The sequence below is a fragment of the Diceros bicornis genome, chromosome 25 (genome assembly GCF_020826845.1).
Source record: "Diceros bicornis minor isolate mBicDic1 chromosome 25, mDicBic1.mat.cur, whole genome shotgun sequence".
NCBI lineage: Eukaryota > Metazoa > Chordata > Mammalia > Perissodactyla > Rhinocerotidae > Diceros > Diceros bicornis.
Genome location: NC_080764.1, coordinates 43,089,433 through 43,111,242, shown reverse-complemented (window position 1 = coordinate 43,111,242; position 21,810 = coordinate 43,089,433). Strand labels below are relative to the sequence as shown.

The following is a 21,810-nucleotide window of genomic DNA, read 5'->3' as shown; positions in this document are numbered from 1 at the left end:
GATTCAACACAAACTGACCTTCAACCAATCAGCCATGACAATAACAGAAGGATCTGTGATTGTACTGAGTAATTCCTTTGTGGCTCTTTTCTTTTCTTCTCGGTAATTTTTCTTTTGCACCTAATTTTATAGAAATAATAGAAAAATTTAAAATTCATTAGAAATGACCAATTTCTTATCAATTTTTTAGGTCTATAGAGTGTAAAATTCTAAACCTACTTTAGAATTCAAGCATCTTAGGATAAAATAACTATGTTTTTTTGCTTTTTGTTTTTTAGAGCTGCAGGAATTTTCAGAGAAATAAGGTTAGAATCTAGTTTTTCTGATTACTATTCCAGTTCTCTGTATCTTTTTAAAGAATTTTACCTTTTTAAAATTACGCAATAATACATGAACACAATCTTATGGTAAAATTTCAAACAACACAAATAAAGCTAAAAGCTGTCTTTAATATATCCTATCCTATTCCAATCCCCAGAATTGATCACTGTTAGACTTCTGGAAAACACTATCCTTTCATGCCTTTTCTATGTACACAACCTATAGAAATACACAGCTTTTGTGTTTGTTTTTTTGTTTTATTAAACACATTAAAAACATCTTCTCCCATTCAATATTTTTTGGAACATTTCCATGTCTACCTCATTCTTTTCACTGCAACACAGGATTCCTAGTATGAATAAAATAATAAGAGCCAACATTTACTGGGCACATTCTGTGTACCAGTTACTATTCTAAGTGCTTTACACGTATTAACCTCATTTAATCCTTACAATAAACTTGGGAAGTGGGACTATTATTATCATTATTTTACAGATGAGGAAATCAAGGCACAGAGAGTAACTTGACCAGGATCACAGAGCTAGAAAGCCAGGGAGGCAGGATTCAAGCAGAGGCAGACTGGCTTGAAAACATATGTGCTTAACCACCATGCTATACTGTTTCTATAATTTTTCTTAATACATTTTCTTACTGATGGAAATCTACTCTGTTACCAGTTTTTTCACATTACAAACAATGCTGCAATTGTTCACAACTGGCAATTTTGCTCTCTTTCTTGATACTAATACGTAAGATATAAATAATTAAGAAACCACAATGAAATTAATTGATTCAAAATATCAAAGTTTCATAAGTCACTCTGAAGATAGTTTGGGAAAGCAGCAGTGGATTGATGTAGTCTTATTATTGCTTTGTTGTTATTAGATGGGTAGAAGAAGAGTGGTGATAACCTATCAGTGATATATATTTTTTTAATTATAACACAAAATCTTCCTAGTTGCATTTAAAAAGAGACTACATATACATAAAATTTTAATTATTCTACAGCTAAAAAGCTTTAGACTTTTGGTCTTTACTAATATGCATATCTGAACTAACAGTCAATTTAATATGGGATTGCAAATGCAAATGCAGATAGGATCAGACATGAAAAAAAAGGGGTAAAATAGACTACACAGGGATCAGAGTCAAGTGGAAAGCATGTGTTCCTTAAGCTTCAGGATCTGTGGCCATTCTGGAAGGCAGGCCCAATAGTGCATATTTCTTAAGAGAAGTTAGAAATCTGGACTTGTATTTGTTGGCTCAAATTTTTAAAACACTGCATAGTCAAACAAAATATATCTACCTGTGGGCCAGTTCAGCCCACAACCCAGCACTCAGTAAACTCTAACTTCAAAAGGCACCAGAGCTTCCCATCAGGTGTTCCATAACACAGCGATGTGCCTGACTCAGGTACAAGGTGCAGAGATCTCCAGTCCTCAGTCCCCAGCGGCCAGCTGAGGCCTGAAGCAGTGCTGGGTCAGTTATCAAGCAGCCTTTTCAGTTGACTCCAGTGTGCCATACAAATATTAATATTTTTTATGTGTGCCTGTCCGGATGGTTTTTTTTCTTCCTTTAGGAAGACACATACAGATCTTCCTTAACTTACAATGGGGTTACATCTGGATAAACCTATAATAAGTTGAAAATGCATTTAATACACCTAACCTACTAAACATCATAGCTTAGCCTTGCCTACCTTAAACATGCTCAGAACACTTATACCAGCCTACAGTTTGGCAAAACCATGTTAACACAAAGCCTATTTTATAATAAAGTGTTGAATATCTCATGTATTTATTGAACACAGTACTGAAAGTGACAGAACAGCTGTTTAGGTACAGAATGTCCTAAGTGTATCCATTGTTTGCCCTCATGATCGTGGGGCTAACTGTGAGCTGCGGCTGCTGCCGCTGCCCAGCATCATGAGAGAGTATCAGACAGCATATTGCCAGCCTGGGGAAAGATCAAAACTCAAAGTATAGTTTCTATACTGAATGTGTATCACTTTCGCACCATCGTAAAGTTGAAAAATCCTAAGTCAAACCATTGTAAGTTGTGGACTGTCTGTATTTATTGATTTTATTAGCCTACTTTCAAAAGCACATGCAAAGCATAATGTTAGTTATGAAATAAATGTGGAAACTAACCTTGAGCGATTCTTTTTTTGTGAGCTTGCTTGAAGCTGAACTATCTTTCTCCGAGCCATTATAAAGTTTAGATTCAGACTGAACGCACATAGAAATGAAAAAAGAAATAATAATTAAAACTTTCACTTATTCTATACATATGGCACATAAAGATCAATGTTAAAGCTATGTTTCTGACATTCTTCCCATTTATTGCTGTAATTTAAGCAAATGTCGATTTTCAAATACCGCTTTTCCCTGAAGTATAGTATTTGGGTTTAAAAACTAATCCACGTTAAACCCACAAAAACACAAAAATAAAAACTAATTAGAGGCCGGCCCGGTGGTGCAAGAGGTTAAGTGTGCGTGCTCCGCTGTGGCGGCCCGGGGTTCGCCAGTTTGGATCCCAGTGTTTGACCGCTTGTCAAACCATGCTGTGGTGGCGTCCCATATAAAGTAGAGGAAGATGGGCATGGATGTTAGCCCAGGGCCAGTCTTCCTCAACAAAAAGGGGAGGATTGGCAGATGTTAGCTCAGGGCCAATCTTCCTCACAAAAAAATAAATAAATAAAATAAAATAAAAAACTAATGAATAAATTAATCTACAGTGTGAGGTTAATATAAAATCGTGTAGATTTTTGCATTCTATTTTCCAGAGTACTTCTAAGAAACGTATACAATTATTTAGTTACACTTAGGACAAAAGTATCCAGAGCAATGTTATTTTATAACAGTTAAAATATTCTAAATGAAAAAACCAAACCATGTGCATTCTAACAAGTTGCTGCATACATTGCCCTGGTGCTACTCCTTCTTCAATAGGAAGAAATATACACATTTTCAGAAACTAGTATTAACACACTATTTAATTTGTACAGTGTTTAAAAACCAGTATTCCTAGCACCTACTTCTTCCTACCTATCCAGTGCCCCTAAATTATTATTATGCCTTAAACTTGTTTCCGGACTTTGCTTATACTTCATATTTTCATTTGATCTTCATAAGAACCTTGAAAAATAGGCATGACAAGTGGTTTTATCTCCATTTTACAAATCATGAGAGGGAGGCTCAGGCAGTGTGATTTTCTAAACTAACAATAACAGCAGGAATCGGAACGTGGGTCTCCTAACTCAGCACTCCTTTAAGGAGACTACACTCTTTCACCAGAGTAGAAGAGCATAAAACTAAAAGCTGCTTCTATAAATCCTAGAACAATGAAATTAAACATATTCCTTCAATGTCCTGTGATTTTCACTTTTACCTATTGGTAGACACGAGAGGAGATAAAGTTCTAAGTATTACTCCTAGTGCCAAGAAAGTATAGGAGGCTTGATCCAAATGGTGGCTTTCAAATGCTGAATCGCCAGATCTGCATAATATCACTGGATGTGATCAAGGATAAAAAGTTTTGGGTATAAACTCCCTCACTCAATTTTAAGACCCATGATGACAGGAACCATGTTTATTCACCAATGATACCCAGTTATCAGCTGGGGAAAAGGAAGGGCTCAATAAATATCTGATGAATTAATAATACAAAAATGAAACTAACATTTGCAGCTCATTTCTCTCATCTCTCCTAAAAATGCCTGTGCTACTTGGTAGAAAAATATGAGTTATGGTGATGGTAATAACTGGCTGAACCAGAAGAGAACTGCAAACCATGCTCAATGGAGAAGGTGGGGATTAACCTAATTAAATTTCTGTTCAAGTCACTCCTTGAAACATCACATTGCTTGCTCCCATGACAATAGCATAAATTGTGATACCAAAACAGTTTCACAAAATTCCTCAAGCCAAACAGGTGTCTGTCTTCTCCTTGCCCCTGGAACCCAAAGATGGCATGGCTACTGTCAGAGGAATATGATGGTTTCTATTTCCCAGACCTTAACAGGAAAATTTGTATTATACTGTACTTCTTAAATACTACTAAATGAAGAATACTAATAATATTAGCTTAAAAGCTAATGAAAATTAATGGCTGTTTACTTTTTACCAAGTACTATGCTAAATACTTTATTTATCATTCAATCCCCAAAGCAACCCTATGAGATAGTAGCAGCATCCCCCTTTTGCTAATAGGGAAACTAAGACCAACAGGTTAAATAACTTCCCAAAGTCACGGAGCCAGTAAGCAGATGAGCTGGGATTTGTACCCAGATCTACCTAAGTCCCAATCTCATGCTCTTAGCCATTTCACTATATGATTTATCACTCTTTAAAACTGTTCATATAGAATCTCAGTCAGACTCAAATTTAAGACTTATCTTCATAAACAGCAGGAAATCTGTTTCCCCAGCACGACAAGATCTGGTGTAGTGATTCCTAAGAATCTAGTATATAAGGGACCAGCAGGCCAGAAGGATGTCACATGAGCTTGGTATTAGAGCATACATATTTCAAGGAACGCTTGCCATACTGTGTAGCTAGTTCTGGGGGGGAAAAAAATGATCCAGTGACCAAGTTCTATAGTCTTTTTAATACATTTCTACATAAGTTTTCTGAATCAACAGGTTACTTTTTAAATACCAAAAATCATAAATTATTTTTGTTGGAAATATTTTACTAAACTAAGTTTTCCTTCTTTTACAAGCTTACTGACCTCTATCTTAATGATGACCACAGGGTTTAATGTATAGTACTGCTCCTCTCTTCGTTAAAGGGCCTTAGAACGCTCAGCATGTTGTACTTTTACTTCTTTTCCTTTCTTTCCTTCTTTTCTTTTCCCCTACTTAACTGTTGTCCCCTTATGTGCTGTGTCACTTTGGGAAGTTGTTAAATCTCTTTCAGTCTTAGTTTCCTCATCTGTAAATGAGGATACTCCTACGAAATCATAGGGTTGCTCTGACGGTTACATGAGGTAGAGTGCATGATGTGCTCACTTGTTGTATATTGGTATATACCAATACTTGGTATATATTGTGTTTCAGGTTCTATGATCTAGATTGCAAGCGCTGTCAAAAATCTGACCTTTAGATAAATGAAACATTATCATATGAGAATACTTTTGACTTGCTTTGAAAACTATAAAATACTGCAGATATAAGGAATACAACCATAATGATAAGTTACTATGACTGTATCAGATACTTTGGTTTGGAAATGTTTTTTAAATGTCCAGGTAAATATATTTTTTACATCAAGTGATAAATGACTTAGCAAACAGACAGACAAGCAGATTGATGGCTGGAATCAAGTCAAGAGATTTCAGGCATTCATTCAGAAACCCCTTATCCTTGTAATAGGATTCCTTTTATCCCACTAGACACATTACTCACGCTGACAATTCCTTTCGTTGAGATGGACAATTTAAAATTCATTTAAAAATGCTAACAGGAAGATGGGATGATTTGATTAACTGATTTTTCCAATTCACCAACTTATTGGATGTCTGAGAAACAGGAACTGCCATTATTTAAAAAACTGGGGGCGGGGGGAGTGGTTAAGGAGGGTGTATTCCATTGTGCTTACTGGTCTCAATTATGTATTTTAAGAAATAACACTTAACCTCAATCAAATGCTATGACCAAAATGACAGTATTGATACTTTACGTCAAATTTATAAAAGTATACAGTTAAAATTATTTGATGGTCTCAGTTATACAGATCAATCATGGAAGAAATAAAATTTTGTTTCCCAAAGCTACTTAGGTAAGAATAAAATCTTCAGAATTCTATGAGAATGAGGTTTAATGACAAATGTATAAATTTTAGGATGGTTCTGAAAAACAATAGAGCAGGTTATGTGTTAAAATATTTAAGGACAAATTAGTGACTATGCATCTCTTAAGATAACAGAATAAACCAAGATTAAATCTAAGTTAACATAAAATAAGTAAGTCTCAGCTCTTAGAAAATAACAGGATAATTAACTTATACCAAATAGCTACCATGTTAAGAATCCCACTCATTCACTGAAATTCTTTATTCAAAGGAAGAAAATGAATTCTTAAATACCTACTATTAACCAGGTACTTGGTCAGGCACTTGCAGCATCACAATCTGGGAGGCAGATCTTATCTCCTTTGCTCATATAAGAAAAGTGAAGCCACTTTGAATCCCAGCTCTACTGCTTTGACCCTTGGAGAGTTATTTTTCTAAGCTTCAGTTTGTTCACTTATAAAATGAGGCCAATAATACCTGTCTTCTAGTATTGTTATGAGTTAAAATAACACAAAGCAAGCTCTAAATACAAAGTAGCTAATAATATCATCATAATGAACATCTAAGAAGTCACAGGTAATGTATGAGTCAAGGTTCAAACTCAGTTTTTTGACTGTAAAGCAGTACTATCCAGTAGAACTTCCCGAATGACAGAAATGTTCTGTATCTGAGTTGCCCAATACAGTAGCCACTAGCCATACGTGGTTATTGAGCACTTGAGATGTAGCTAGTGTAACAGAGGAACTGAATTTCTAATTTTAATCCATTTAAATTTAAAGAGTCATGCATGACTAGGTGCTATTATACTCAAAGGGCAGTTCTAAAACCTATGTTTGCTTTATTCATTAACACACACTGCTTCATTAAGGTATGTAAACTGTCTTTTCAGGTTCTCTCCCATTTAGAGACTACATATGGGTGGCTGTGGTATGTAGCTCGGGGGTTTACATGTTTAGGCTTCTGAGTAGAGATACTGTTATACCATACTTTCACCAATTCTGCTATTAACTGCTTGAAAATAGGTTTTCTTAATTTTATAAATTCCATTGTATTTCTAGCCATGGCAGACTCAAGATAAATTATTTCTTCTTTAATTTTCTTTAATTATACATCTCATATAAAATGACCAAGGCATTTCTCACATATATGTTATATACATACAAAGTACTATTCAACTTCCACCCTAAGTACTTGTACACACATGATAGATGGACTTTTATGTAATGAATACTTGAAAAGTGCAAATAAAATTTGTGTAAAATTATACATAAAAACATATCATGGAATCCTTTCAATTACTCCCAAGAATAGGAACAAAAAATGTAGGGTTTTAAAAGCAAAGCCTATGGCTGAGAATAGCAGAATTTATTAGCTTAGGAAAGGTTTTCCTACAGTCATCGAAGTTTGATTCCACAAACATAAAAGCTTCTCCTCTTACTAAACCTGACCAGAAATAACAGTCCAAAGCCAAATCCCTAGACAAATTATAGAAAATCTATTGAATTACAAACCCATAGGAAAACGAATACATCATTCAGTGTTTCTCAAATTTGAATAGGTACTCTTAAAGAAAAATCCTCAACAGACCTAAGAATATGTACAAGTATCCCAGTCTGAGAATTACTAATTTAGGAAACTACATCTTATTCTAAGAAAATGTCTTTCAATTGCAGGCTCTTACTGCAAGAGATCTTTGGCCTTTAACTGGTAAAATGTACATATTTTGATTGTCATTTGAATGAACCCAAAATAGTTAAGAATTTTTCTTAAAAAAATATGAACCCTGAGAATTTCTGTAAATGGAACCCTCAGACTTCAGTTCGATAAGTACTGCTGTAGCAGACACACCAGAAACAACATCATCTGGAGAGAACACTGGTAACCAATAGGCTGTATTTCTAAGTAACCAACAGCCCCTAAATAAGCCCCAGTGGAACTTGCCTTTTTTCATATATACTACAAGGTTTAGATATACCAACGTAAAACATCCCATAAAAATCTGATAGGATTTCAGTGTTAGTTCCCTCACCTTAACATTAGAAAAATGTCATAATCATATATTTGGGGACAACAATATGCTTACCTTGCTCTTTGACATAGAAAGTGAAGATTCATCTTTATTTTGAGAAATGTCTTCCTTTCCTCTTTCAAAACCTTTAAAAACATTGTCATCTCAGTATTACTACTTTTGAACACATATAGACATTAAAAAGCATTTACAGCTGTTAAAAAACAAATGCATATAAGTCATTCAACTTCAAATATACATTATGTTTGATGTACATCAGGGCAAGAAGCCTAGAATATACAGTTTTAAACTACTACAGTTTAAAGACTTCTAAGTGGTCATCTCTAGTATAATAATCTTTAGAATAAATTAAGGCTTACAGAGGCCATGAAGTCTTTCCCTGAACGCATCAATGTCAGGTTCAGTACCTCTTTTCTGTGTTCCTAGAGCACCTTGCATGAATTCAGGCTTCATGGAGCTTTTATTCTAGTAAGCTCTTTTCTAACCAAGAATCCTAACTGACAGAACCAATCCAACAGACTTTTCACATCTCCTGCCAAAGTGGAAAACAATTCCAGAACTGGTGATAAAAGGAAGACTAAGGAAACAAATCTGGATTGAGGGACAAACTTAAAAAAAATCTACGTATTTATTGTGAGAATTAAATGAGGCTGCATCAAAAGAACTTAGCATAGTATTTTGCACATAGTATATATTCAATTAATACTAACCCTTAATATTATCATTGTCACTGACTATTGTGATATAAATTCTAAAACTATAAATCCTAAATACATGAGTGCATTGGGATAAACATACACACATTCCTGCAATCATGTAACACATTAATATAGTATGCCAAAAGCAATTAATAAACTAATCTTATCAGAGTACAATTAGAGAAATGTTAATCCTGAGATTTGTGTGGCAGGCATAAAAGAAGCAGTACAGGCATACCTCATTATATTGTCAGTGCTTCACTTCATCGCACTTTGCGGATACTGTGTTTTTTAAAAACCGAAGGTTTGTGGCAACTCTGAATTGAGCAAGTCTATCGGCACAATTTTTATAACAGCATTTGCTCACTTTGTGTCTCTATGTCACATTTTGGTAATTCTAGCAATATTTCAGACTTTTTCATTATTATTATATTTGTTATGGTGATCTGTGATCAGGGATCTCTGATGTTACTATTGTAATTGTTTTCGGCACCACAAACCATGCCCATATAAGACAGCGAACTTCATCGATAAATGTTGTGTGTTCTGACTGCTCCATGGATCCGCTGTTCCCCCTCCTCTCTCCCTCTCCTCCAGCCTCCCTGTTCCGAGCCACAATATTGACATTAGGCCACTTAATAACCCTACAATAACCTCTAAGTGTTCAAGTGAAAGGAAAATCACACATCTCTCACTTTAAATCGAAAGATAGAAATGATTAAGCTTAACGAAGAAGGCATGTCGAAAGCCAAGACAGACTGAAAGCTAGGCGTCTCATGCCAAACAGTCAGCCAAGTTGTGAATGCAAAGGAAAAGTTCTTGAAGGAAATGAAAAGTGCTACTCCAGTGAACACATGAATGATAAGAAAGTGAAACAGCCTTATTGCTGATATGGAAAAAGTTTTAGTGGTCTGGATAGAAGATCAAACCAGCCACAACATTCCTTTAAGCTATAAAGCCTAATCCAGAGCAAGGCCCTAACTCGCTTCAATTCTGTGAAGGCTGACAGGTAAGGAAGCTGTAGAAGAAAAGTTTGAAGCTAGCAGAGGTTGGTTCATGAGATTTAAGGAAACAAGCCATCGCCATAACATGAAAGTGCAAGGTGGGGCAGCAAGTGCTGATGTGGACGCTGCACCGAGTTATCTAGAAGATCTAAGATAATTAATGAAGGTAGCTACATTAAACAACAGACTTTCAATGTAGACAAAACAGCCTTCTAATGGAAGAAGATGCCATCCGAGACTTTCATAGCTAGAGAGGAGAAGTAAATGTCTGGCTTCAAAGCTTCAAGGGACAGGCTGACTCTCTTGTTAGGGGCTAATGCAGCTGGGGACTTTAAGTTGAAGCCAATGCTCATTTACCATTCTGAAAATTCCAGGGCCCTTAAGAATTATGCTAAATCTACTCTGCCTGTGCTCTACAAATGGAACAACAAAGCCTGGATGACAGCACATCTGTTTACAACATAGTTTACTAAATAGTTTAAGCCAACTGTTGAGACATACTGCTCAGAAAAATGATTCCTTTCAAAATATTACTGCTCATTTAACAACGCTCATCCAAGAGCTCTAATGGAGATATACAACACGATTAATGTTGTTTTCGTGCCCGCTAACACAACATCCATTCTGCAGCCCATGAATCAAGGAGTAATTTCGACTTTCAAGTCTTATTATTTAAAAAATACATTTCATAAGGCTATAGCTGCCATAGATAGTGATTCCTTTGATGGATTCAAGCAAAGTTAACGGAAAACCTTCTGGAAAGGATTTACCATTCTAGATGCCATTAACAAGATTTGTGATTCATGGGAAGAGGTCAAAATATCAACATTAACAGGAGTTTGGAAGAAGTTGTTTCCATCCCTCATGATGACTTTGAGGGGTTCAAGATTTCAGTGGGGGAAGTAACTGCAGATGTGGTGGAAACAGCAAGAGAACTAGAATTAGAAGTGGAGCCTGAAGATGTGACAGAATTGCTGCAATGTCATGATAAAATTTCAATGGATGAGGAGTTGCTTCTTATGGATGGGCAAAGAAAGTGGTTTCTTGAGATGGAATCTGCTCCTAGCGAAGACACTGTGAAGATTGTTGAAATGACAACAAGAGATTTAGAAGATTACATAACCTTAATTGATAAAGCAGTGGCAGGGTTTGAGGATTGACTCCAATTCCAAAAGAAGTTCTACTGTAGGTAAAATGCTATCAAACAGCATCACATGCTACTCATTCGTGAAAAGAAGAGTCAACAATGTGGCAAACCTCATTGTTGTCTCATTTTAAGGAATTGCCACGGCCACCCCAACCTTTAGCAACCAACACCCTCATCAGTCAGCAGCCACCAACATCAAGACAAGACCCTCCACCAGCAAAAGATTATGACTCACTGAAGATGACGGTTAGCATTTTTTAGCAATAAAGAGTTTTTTGCTATGTACGTTTTTTTAGACATAGCTAACGCATACTTAACAGACTACAACATAGGGTAAACATAGCTTTTATATGTACTGGGAAACCAAAAAATTTGTGTGACTCACTTTATTGTGATATTCGTTCTATTGTGGTCTGGAACCAAACCTGCAATATCTCCAAGGTGTGCCCGTACTCATTTTAATGAAGTTCTTTCTACTGTTGAGGGGAAGTAATAGTAACTCTCTCCTGTAATTATTTGTTCTTAGTCCAATAAAAGCCTATATTACAAATATATAAACAATTATTCATAAAGCAACACTTTAAAAATCATCAGTAGTACCAGTGCCTAAGCATTTAAAAATCATTTCTAGCATATCAATGATATCATTTATCCTGTATTTTGTTTTATATTAGCTAAAAACAAATCCATTCCATTTTCCTAATCCAGAGATTTTACTGAAATTTTTCTGTAATATGAAGAAGGAATCTTTTTTTTCTCTTTCTGGTGAGGAGAAGGATCACTCAATCCCAAAATTAGGAAAAAAAACTATTTCATAGGGGGCCAGCCTGCTGGCGCAGTGGTTAAGTGCGCGCCCTGCGCTTTGGAGGCCTGGGGTTTGCAGGTTCGGATCCCGGGCGCGCACCAACGCACCGCTTGTCAAGCCATGCTGTGGTGGCGTCCCATATAAAGTAGAGGAAGATGGGCATGGATGTTAGCCCAGGACCAATCTTCCTCGGCAAAAAAGAGGAGGATTGGCATCAGATGTTAGCTCAGGGCTGATCTTCCTCACACACACACACAAAAAAACTACTTCATAAATTCAACATGGAATTTTAAATGAAAACCTATTGAAATTTGAAATTTTAGTATAAAGGAAACAAAAGTTACATAATTCAGTTTAAAAATTCTAAAATATCTAGAGTAATAAACATTTTGTAATAAGTAATTCTTAATATTAATGAACAAATTACTTCAAAGATCTTCTAAACATACACGCAAGAGAAGATTTTCTAAAAGTATATATTGTAAATGAAAAAAAAAGATGGTTTCCTTTAGTCTTAAAAGAACAGATTTTTACTTCAATTTCTCTAGTGAACTCTTAGTTTCAGCTGAATCTAGACCAATCTATTTATTAGATTAAGAAAAATACCCACTTTCTGTGTCTACATTCACATATTACTTTAAAAACAGAACAGTAAATTAAAACAAAAGTAGAAGTTATAGGGGCTGGCCCCATGGCATAGTGGTTAGCACTCGGCTTCAGTGGCCCGGGTTTACAGGTTCGGATCCCAGACGTGGACTTACACCACTCATCAGCCATGCTGTGGCAGCGACTCACATGCAAAATAGAGGAGGATTGGCATGGATCTTAGCTCAGGGCTAATCTTCCTCAAGCCAAAAAAAAAAGGAAGATTAGCAACAGATGTTAGCTCAGGGTGAATCTCCCTCACCAAATAAAAAAATAGAAGTTATAAATCCAAATAGACTCTTCTTCTTTTTTTTTTTGTGAAGAGATCAGCCCTGTGCTAACATCTGCCAATCCTCCTCTTCTTTTGCTGAGGAAGACTGGCCCTGGGCTAACATCCGTGCCCATCTTCCTCCACTTTATATGGGACGCCGCCACAGCATGGCTTGCCAGCAGTGCGTTGGTGCACGCCCGGGATCCGAAACAGCGAACCAGCGAACCCCGGCCGCCGCAGCGGACCGTGTGCCCTTAACCGCTTGCGCCACCGGGCCGGCCCCTAGACTCTTCTTTTAACAGGCAAATATGTCTTGTAGAAAGTTTCAAATGTTGGTAAAGGACATTCATAAATCACAGTGAATATTATCTGTCAAACCCAATACATGAATCCCTTTCTAAAGGATTCTCTATACCTCTAATTGGAAAAGAAAATCATTATTTTAAAAGCTGGCCTGATGACCTTCAAGTTATTTAAAAGTATGGAGGGATAACTGCTGGGTATTCATTCAAAGAACATGAAAACACAAACGCATAAAGATATAGGTACCCCTACGTTCAATGCGCCATTACTCACAATAGCCAAGACTTGGAAGCAACCTAGGTGCCCATCAAGGGACGAATGGATAAAGAAGATGTGGTATATATACACAATGGAATATTACTCAGCCATAAAAAAAGATGAAATCTTGCCATTTGTGACAACATGGATGGACCTTGAGGGTATTATGCTAAGGGAAATAAGTCAGAGGGAGAAAGTCAAATACCGTCTGATCTCACTCATAAACAGAAGACAAAAACAACAACAAACAAACACAAAGAGACAGAGATTGGATTGGTGGTTACCAGAGGGGGCAGGAGGAGGGGGAAAGGGGTGATTAGGCACATGTGTATGGTGATAGATGGTAACTAGTCTTTGGGTGGTGAACATGATGTAATCTACACAGAAATCGAAATATAATGATGTACACTTGAAATTTATATAATGTTATAAAGCAATGTTACCTCAATAAAAGAAATCATAATAATCAATAACATTTTTTAAAAAGTATAGAGGGATAAGGCAAAATGCTAAGTCTAGGCAAATACTTTTGAGTTTTAACTAAGAGCAAATAAGTAGATGATCGGCATAAAATGCAAAGAACATATAAAAATGCTCAAAAGTGTTAAAAAGAAAATATTGCCATATTGTGCACTAAGTTTTCAAGGGTAATTCCAAGGTAAGCAAAGGAAAAAAGTGTCACACTAGAGACTCTTTCTTTAGACTTGATAAAGCTAGTTTCCTAAAAACACGCAAAATAATCTTTATCTGAAAAAGTCAGTCACAGGGGCTGGTCCAGTGGCACAGCGCTTAAGTTTGCGCACTCCACTTTGGCGGCCCAGGGTTCATGGGTTCAGATCCCGGCACAGACCTATGCACTGCTTATCAAGCCCTGCTGTGGCATACGTCCCACATATAAAGTAGTGGAACATGGGCACAGATGTTAGCCCAGAGCCAATCTTCCTCAGCAAAAAGAGGAGGATTGGCATCAGATGTTAGATCAGGGCTAGTCTTCCCCATCAAAAAAAAAAAAAAGTCAGTCATAAAAGTATATTTATTAAAAGCCACAAAGGCTCTGTCAAAATACTTCTTAGGTTTTTATGTATTTTCCACCATGTATGGGGATTTATCACTATAAATATCAGTGATATTTATAGACAAAATCATGAAGTCCACAACACATTATTGACCATCATCAATAATGCAGAACAACTTTCAGATGATGACTTTTCACCAAGTTTTCTTGCTAGTGATTTTAGGTAGTAAATTCTTTTCCTATTATCCTCCCCACTGCCACAATGAGATAGAAACCTACATCCTCATCAAAATGGCTAAAATGAAAAGGCCAACACCATCCAAGTACAGGTGGAGAATGTGATGCAACTGAAACTCTATTCACTACTGGTGGGAGTATAAAGGAGCATAACCACTTTGGAAAACTATTTGATAGTATCTACTAAAGCTAAACGCACACATATTCTAACACACAGCAATTCTGACCCTAGATATATCCATTAGAAATGAGTGTCTATGTTCATCAAATGACAGGTACAAAAATGTTCACAGCAGCTTTATTCAAACAGCCCAAATCTGGAGCCAACTCAAATGGCTATTAATAGTAGAATAAATAAATATATTATAGTATACTCACACAATGGAATGTTACACAGCAATAGAAAAGAACCAATTAATACAACAGACATAATATTGAGTGAAAGAAGTCACCTTTCCTCATCAAAAACAAGCACATACTGTATTATTCCATTTATACAAAGTTTAGGAACTGGCAAATCTAGTCTATGGTGTTAGAGGCTGGAACAACAGTTTACCTCTGTTGTAGGAGGAATTGACTGGGAGGGCCCCAAGGAAGTCTCCATGGATCTGGGAAGTAGTTACACGTTATCTATACATAACTAAAAAGTCAAAAAGCTGTGCATAAAACTATATGTAAATTATGCCTCAATAAAAAAACAAACAAAAATTCAGATACCCTTTCCTGTTCTTCCAGTTTATTAGACCTCTCCTCCTTTGACATCCTTTCTCTCTGAGTCTATATCCCTTTAACCTATTCTCTACCTGGCTAATTGTGATCCATTCATCAACTATGATAATTATATGATAATTAACATAATAATATTAATGAAAACAACAATAAAGCAACCAATATCCATTTGTAGGAACACTTGTGATTGTAAGACACTATGCTAGATGCTTTACTTCTTTTCTAATCTTTAAAACACCACCACAAAAAAACCCAAATATTAACTATATCTTATATAATTGAAAAAACTAAGGCTCACAGAAATTAAGTGACTTGACTAATGTCAATAAATGACAGTATCAGAGCTGATTCAAACTTAGGTCTAACTTTAAAATTCATGCTGTTTCTAAAATGCCAGGTGCCTCTCAAGACCCAAGTCCACCTCTTCTGGGAGGCCTTGCTTTGATTGTGTAGGCACAGTTAGCTGTCCCCTGCTCTGAGACACAGAGCACTTCAGACACATCTGTACTACCGTACAATTATTTCAATTATTTGTTTTCATGCTCATGTTCCATACTTCACTGTGAGTTCCTGAAAAGAAGGGTCTCATCCTTATTCATCCTTTCAAATCCAAAAATTTGATAAACTGATCCAAAAATTAATAAAAATCGACTCCACTTTTACTTGTAATGGTTTTTTAAATATGTGAAACATAGCACACCTTCATAAAAATGGATAAAACATGTATAATTTAATGTATACAATGAATATTTGCAAAACCACTACCCAAATCAAGAAATAGAGAATTGTCAACATCTCATAATATCCCCCCCAGTGCCATTCTTGATCACAATCCACTCTTCTGCTCCTCAAAAGCAACTATCTTAACTTTTGCAATCATTATTTACCAGTGTGTCACAGTGGGTACTTCATTCACTTTCACTGCCGATTAGAATCCCATTGCATGACTATATCACTATTTATCCATCTATTGTTGATAGACATTTGGGTTGCCCCTCTTATGAACAGTGGTGCTACAAATATTCTTGGAAATGTACCCTGATAGATATACATATCCGTGAGTTTCTCTAGGGTTTAAACCTAGAAGCAGAATTCCTGGATTATAGTATACATGTGTCTTCAACCTTAAGAATACCAAATTGTTTACCAATTTGTTTATTTTCCCACTAACAGTATGTAAGAGTTTTCCTTTCTCTATAGCTATGGTAACATCAATATTGACAAATTTTTAATATTTCTGCCAATCTGTTTGGTATATCAATGGTATATTAACGAGGTTTTAGTTTGCATGTCCCTGATAACTAATGATGCTGAGCACTTTCTCACGTTAATTAGCCATTTTAGTTTTCTCTTCTTGAAGAACCTCTTCAGATCCTTTGTGCGTTTTTAAAAAACTCATTGTCTATCTTTTTCTTATTGATTTATATACGAATTCTAGCTGTATTCTAGACACTGGTCTTTTGCCAGCTATATTCATTACAAATATCTTCCCATTCTGTGGCTTGTCTTTTTATTCTCTGCATGGTTTCTTTTCATGAACAGCTCTTAATTTTAATGTAGTCAAATTTAGCAATCTTGTTCTTTAACAGTTAATGCTTTTTGGTCTTAAGAAAGTCTTCCCTGAATCTGCAGTCATAAAGATATTTTCCAATAATGTAGTAGTACATAGAGTTCACTTTCTCCTACTAATCCAATGGAATATTATTCCTGAATAAATTAGCACTCTGCCCTTAACTTCTAATTTGTTAACAGAATATAAGTGCTATCATCATTGATAAGGGGTAACCTTCTTATATACTTCAGTAATAAATTTGGTTCATTAATGTCGAGATAAAGTAAGATTTTATGCTGTTTCAGTCTTGTTGAAATGAGATTATATATACATATCTATAAATGCAGATTTAATAGGTATTTACAAAACATAGAATTGTTACATTAAAATTAACTATACCGAACACAGCCAAGAATCAAGAAACTATACAGGAAAAAAAAATCTCTGAGAAGTCAAAATATACTAAAAAGAAAACTGTGCACTAAAGCTCACTGTTTGTCTATAAACGATATCTTAGCTCAAAGTTTATTTACTCCAATTTTTGGTACTGTTCTAGAGATTGGTCCATTGAGCATATCTAGAAGTTATACCCGAGGATTAAGGAAAGAGACAAACAAAGAGACATGAACTAAAAAAAAAAATTGCACTGTAGTGTCACTATGAGTACGTAGGCAGAGGGTATCATTTCTATATTAATCTCATCATAAAGAAAAAGGCCATACCAATATATTTCTTAAGGTAGAAGTAACAACAACAAAAAAAAGAGCGAGACATTTTCCTAAAGAAAACTAAAATGAAAAAAGTGTTGTGCTCAAAGTGGTAAGACAAAGTTATCTTTAAATATCTCTAATGTAGAATCTCTCCTCCTCTAATGATGTCAAATAAAAACAAATGCATCTAAAAATTTTTTCAGTACAATAAAATATCCCAGAAGAAATCATATTTTTAATTTTTAACTTAAAAAAATAAATAAAAAGCCGCTTCTTTGAAGTATCTAATACCATTCTGTTTCTTAGCTGATAAAATAAAACATATTTTAAAGAGCTGTTTAACATGGCTGGTTATAATTCAACTGCTGGTTGCATTAAGGGGAATATGGAAGCAGCCCTATGAATACGATTTTCTCTATTTCAAGAATTAGAAAACAAAGCCAACCATTTACTTTTCCATCCAAACAGATCAATCCAGGATGACCTTCAATATAAGCTTTGACAAGATAAACTGACAAGTCTGCCTTCAATTACCTCATTAAGTAAACAATAAACTTTTAGAAAATGAAGTTTTCTATTGTTTATTAGGGTCGAATGATTATTCTTTAATATTAAGTAGACTCGTGGCATGAAGGTCAGCAAACATGTGCCAGCAAGCTTCTGGCTTAAAAAAAACAAACAGAGACAGAAACAAATACAGAAATGGAACTAAGGTACATTGTGAAAGCAAACAGAGGATTTAACAACATTAAAATACTTCAGTATGTTGTATTTTCAAAGCCATTTCTGAACAAATACTAAAATTTGCATCTTTTTGAGAACATAAGAGGCATGATAGTAACCATGCTACACTAAGAAGACTAAATATGGATTATGAATGCTGTTTAAAGCTTATGCTACTTAGGCAACAGTTCAGGACTATGGTTTCCAATTCTTTTTGGAAACACTGTTAGAAAAGAAAATGAAATCAGTGAATTTATAATAATTTATTTAATTATCCAGGTAACACTTTCTATAAGGTGTTTCACTATCTCAAAAGAATGCCTATACCACCTATCAGCATGAATATTCACAAAATCAAGAATAACGGTTAGTGTGAAAGTAGAAAATATAATTCAAATTTAACAAAATATAAGTGTCATAAACGGTTAAAGCAAGCACCAGTTTCAGTCAATATTTCTTTGCCATGAGTATTAAAAGAATATTTTTATTTAAAAAATAATATGACCTTTAAAAAGTAGATATAATTATGTGGCAGTTTAAAATTTTGAAAAGAAAACAAAGACTGTTTATATTTTAAAATATATATCCAAATATTTGCTACAATATCAATAAATGAACAATTTATATCTACATCTCACTGACCAATTATTTAATGTCTAAATCACGGCTGTCAAATGCCTAATTTCATTTAATATATATTACCCTAAAAATACATATTGCAAAAACTAATCATACACAAACACATCTAACAACAAGAAGTAAGGCATTTCAAAAATTATACTTAGGCAGAAAGCTTCACTTTAGTCAAGACTTGAACTATTAAAGCTTAAACTAAACATCAATTTTAATATAGTTATCATTTTGCAGAAAACAGCCAAACAAATGTCAATCAAATATCTGGGTTTCATTTGCAAAAACTTCAGAGCAATTTGTTTATTTATAGACTTTTACATTTATCCAAAGTCCAGAAAGGGCTTTAATTTTATCAAAGGGTCATAATAATTATTTATTTCTATAATTAAAGCAAAAATTCATGCTATAGGCACTCAAGATTCATACTTTACTGAATCATTAGTTCTTAAGTTTGAGCTTAAGAGACTGTAAGTGAAAATATGGAAAAGCCAAGCCATATAGCAGCAGTTACTAAAACCAAACCTTTCACTACAGAATTGTTTTGTTTAAATAAAAGCAGTTTTAAGATGTTAAAGCATCTAGCTTATTTTAATGAAAAGTCTACAAGAAATTAAGAAAAGAATGCAAGATTAAACAAGCAAACCTGGCAATGAAGGAGAAAGTTCATTGTATCCTCCAAATGAAGCATTCCGGACAAGCTTTCGGCCATCAATTCGTAGAGGAAATAAAACAGGCGAAACCACAGTACAGGAAGAAAATCTACGTTGCTGTGAGCTCTCTTCTTTCATGGCTTAGATGGTCTATTTAATGTATATGCTCACCCAGAAGGCTAATTAGACCAGTATGGCAATGACAGGCTTTTCTTTCACATTCATATGTAGCAAAACCCACCAGCACAAACAAAGGACACACACATTTAACAGCAAAGGAGGACCAGAGACTGTCAAATCAGCAATAAACAGATAGAGAGAGACTGACAGAAAAGGCATTAAGCCATGCTGCTGGGTTTTTTTTCTTTAAAGAAATGATAAACAAGAACGGCTATTCCACTAATGTTTTACCTTTTTATCAAACCACTAATGCTCTGCACTGAATTGCTGCCTTAGGAAAACAAAGCAAGATCAATACTTAGAGATTCAGGATGAAGTAATAAAAACAGTTTTTTTTCTTTTCTCAAGCCCTTTTCTCATATCCACTATGTTTCTGAAGTATCTGTCACACTTTCCACCTCTTTCTATTCTTTCTTTTCCAGTTTTTGCTTACTTCAAAAATGAATATAAACATTACACTGTTTATCTTTCCTGAAGCTTCTAGATTTATATCTAATCTACTGCTTGCCTCAGTCATGATTAAGAATTCACAAGGAAATATATGCTTTCAAGTACAATTTTGATGGATTCCAATTGTTAAAGCAGAGAATAAATATTTAAGTTTTACCTCTAGCAGGGATATATGAGTCATTAAGACTGTTAGTTCAAACCAATCAACAGCGATTAGAAAGACTCCATAATTAATGCTGTATGCTCCAATATATGTTCACTGAAACAGATATGAGCTACTACAGTTCCTCTTCATTACAATTAAACTTTTCAAAATATCTAGTCTACCAATAAGTATGTTCCACTTAAAACTCTCCTATTTAAAAAAATGCAAGTTTATCATCACAGTGACAAATGGAAATCTTTATTAGGTTAAAACAAGTGACTGGTATGATCCCACATCATTATATCTAATAGGAAAGTACCTATAGCCAAAACGATATACTATGTTCCACTTAAAACTCTCCTATTTAAAAAAATGCAAGTTTATCATCACAGTGACAAATGGAAATCTTTATTAGGTTAAAACAAGTGACTGGTATGATCCCACATCATTATATCTAATAGGAAAGTACCTATAGCCAAAACGATATACTATGTCATCTCTTTATACCTAATCTTTAAAATTCCGAAGAAGTCTTTCCTAGTTATATTTAAATCCATTTACCTTACTCTACCTTAACTGAAGTTAAAAAGCCCCAGTCAATTACTCTTTTTATATACCCTAGATCGATTTTTCTGATCATAGTTCTTACTTCCAACCTAGAAATACACCCACTTAGCTGGACAACAACTAATTCAGTGACAACCGACTTAGTGAGTTCATTTCCATAGGTACCTTACTATAAGATGCAGTTTCCTTCCTCATTATCACACACTTCAAGGCTGGTTCTCCACTCATATACAACAGTATCCCATAAAATCTAAGACTGTTCCTATTTACTAGAAAGGTCAGCAAACATGTGCTAGCAAACTTGATTGCCTGTACATAACATATTCTTTCCTAGGCAAAGGCATTTTGAAATCAATGAGTGGTAAAAATAAGTAAGTTTATGGTTGATACAACTACAACAGGTTTGGTTTTTTTGCTTTTGTTTTTTCTTTTCTCCATGTCATGAAACATAAATTACCAATAATTATAGACAATAGAGAAATTATTATAACTAATTCATGCAATGGTACTTGCCTCTCAAGGTATAAAAAAGATAATATCACAAAAGGCATTATAGTATAATGGTTAAGCAGGATTTGAAATTAAACTGCCTAGGTTCAAACCCTAGTTCTATCCTAGCTGGATCCATTTGAGCAATTAACTTAATTGCTCTGGGTCTCTCTTTTCTCATCTATAAAATGCTAATAACAGTATCTATATTATGAGATTGTTATAAAGATCAAATTGGATAATATATGTAAAATCTAGAAAGGTTCCAGGTTAAAATGGCAGAATGAAAACACTGACCTAATGTGTTCCCTCCTAAACCTCAACTAAAATGACAGGAAAGGGGTATTTTCTTAAAAAACATAAACAAATATGGGTATGTATCCAGGAGAGAATACATCAACAACATAAATTTGATACTGGAAAGCATGAAACAAGCAAGTAGTCACTGTCTTGCAGA

At 34.9% G+C, this 21,810-nt stretch overlaps 1 protein-coding gene across 6 annotated transcripts in view; it reads right to left on the bottom strand.

Moving 5' to 3' along the window:
- OSBPL8 (oxysterol binding protein like 8) overlaps positions 1-21,810 on the bottom strand; it is a 207,204-nt gene that overhangs the window by 63,166 nt on the left and 122,228 nt on the right. For 5 of the 6 annotated variants that reach the window (XM_058568744.1, XM_058568745.1, XM_058568746.1 and 2 more), the window contains 3 exons: positions 8,197-8,267; positions 2,472-2,549; positions 19-120 (listed from right to left, as the gene is read on the bottom strand). In XM_058568744.1, coding sequence (XP_058424727.1) covers positions 19-120; positions 2,472-2,549; positions 8,197-8,267 — 251 coding nt within the window. Of the gene's footprint in view, positions 1-18; positions 121-2,471; positions 2,550-8,196; positions 8,268-19,515; positions 19,676-21,810 lie in introns of those variants that run through there. The other variant, XM_058568749.1, reaches the window with a different exon arrangement.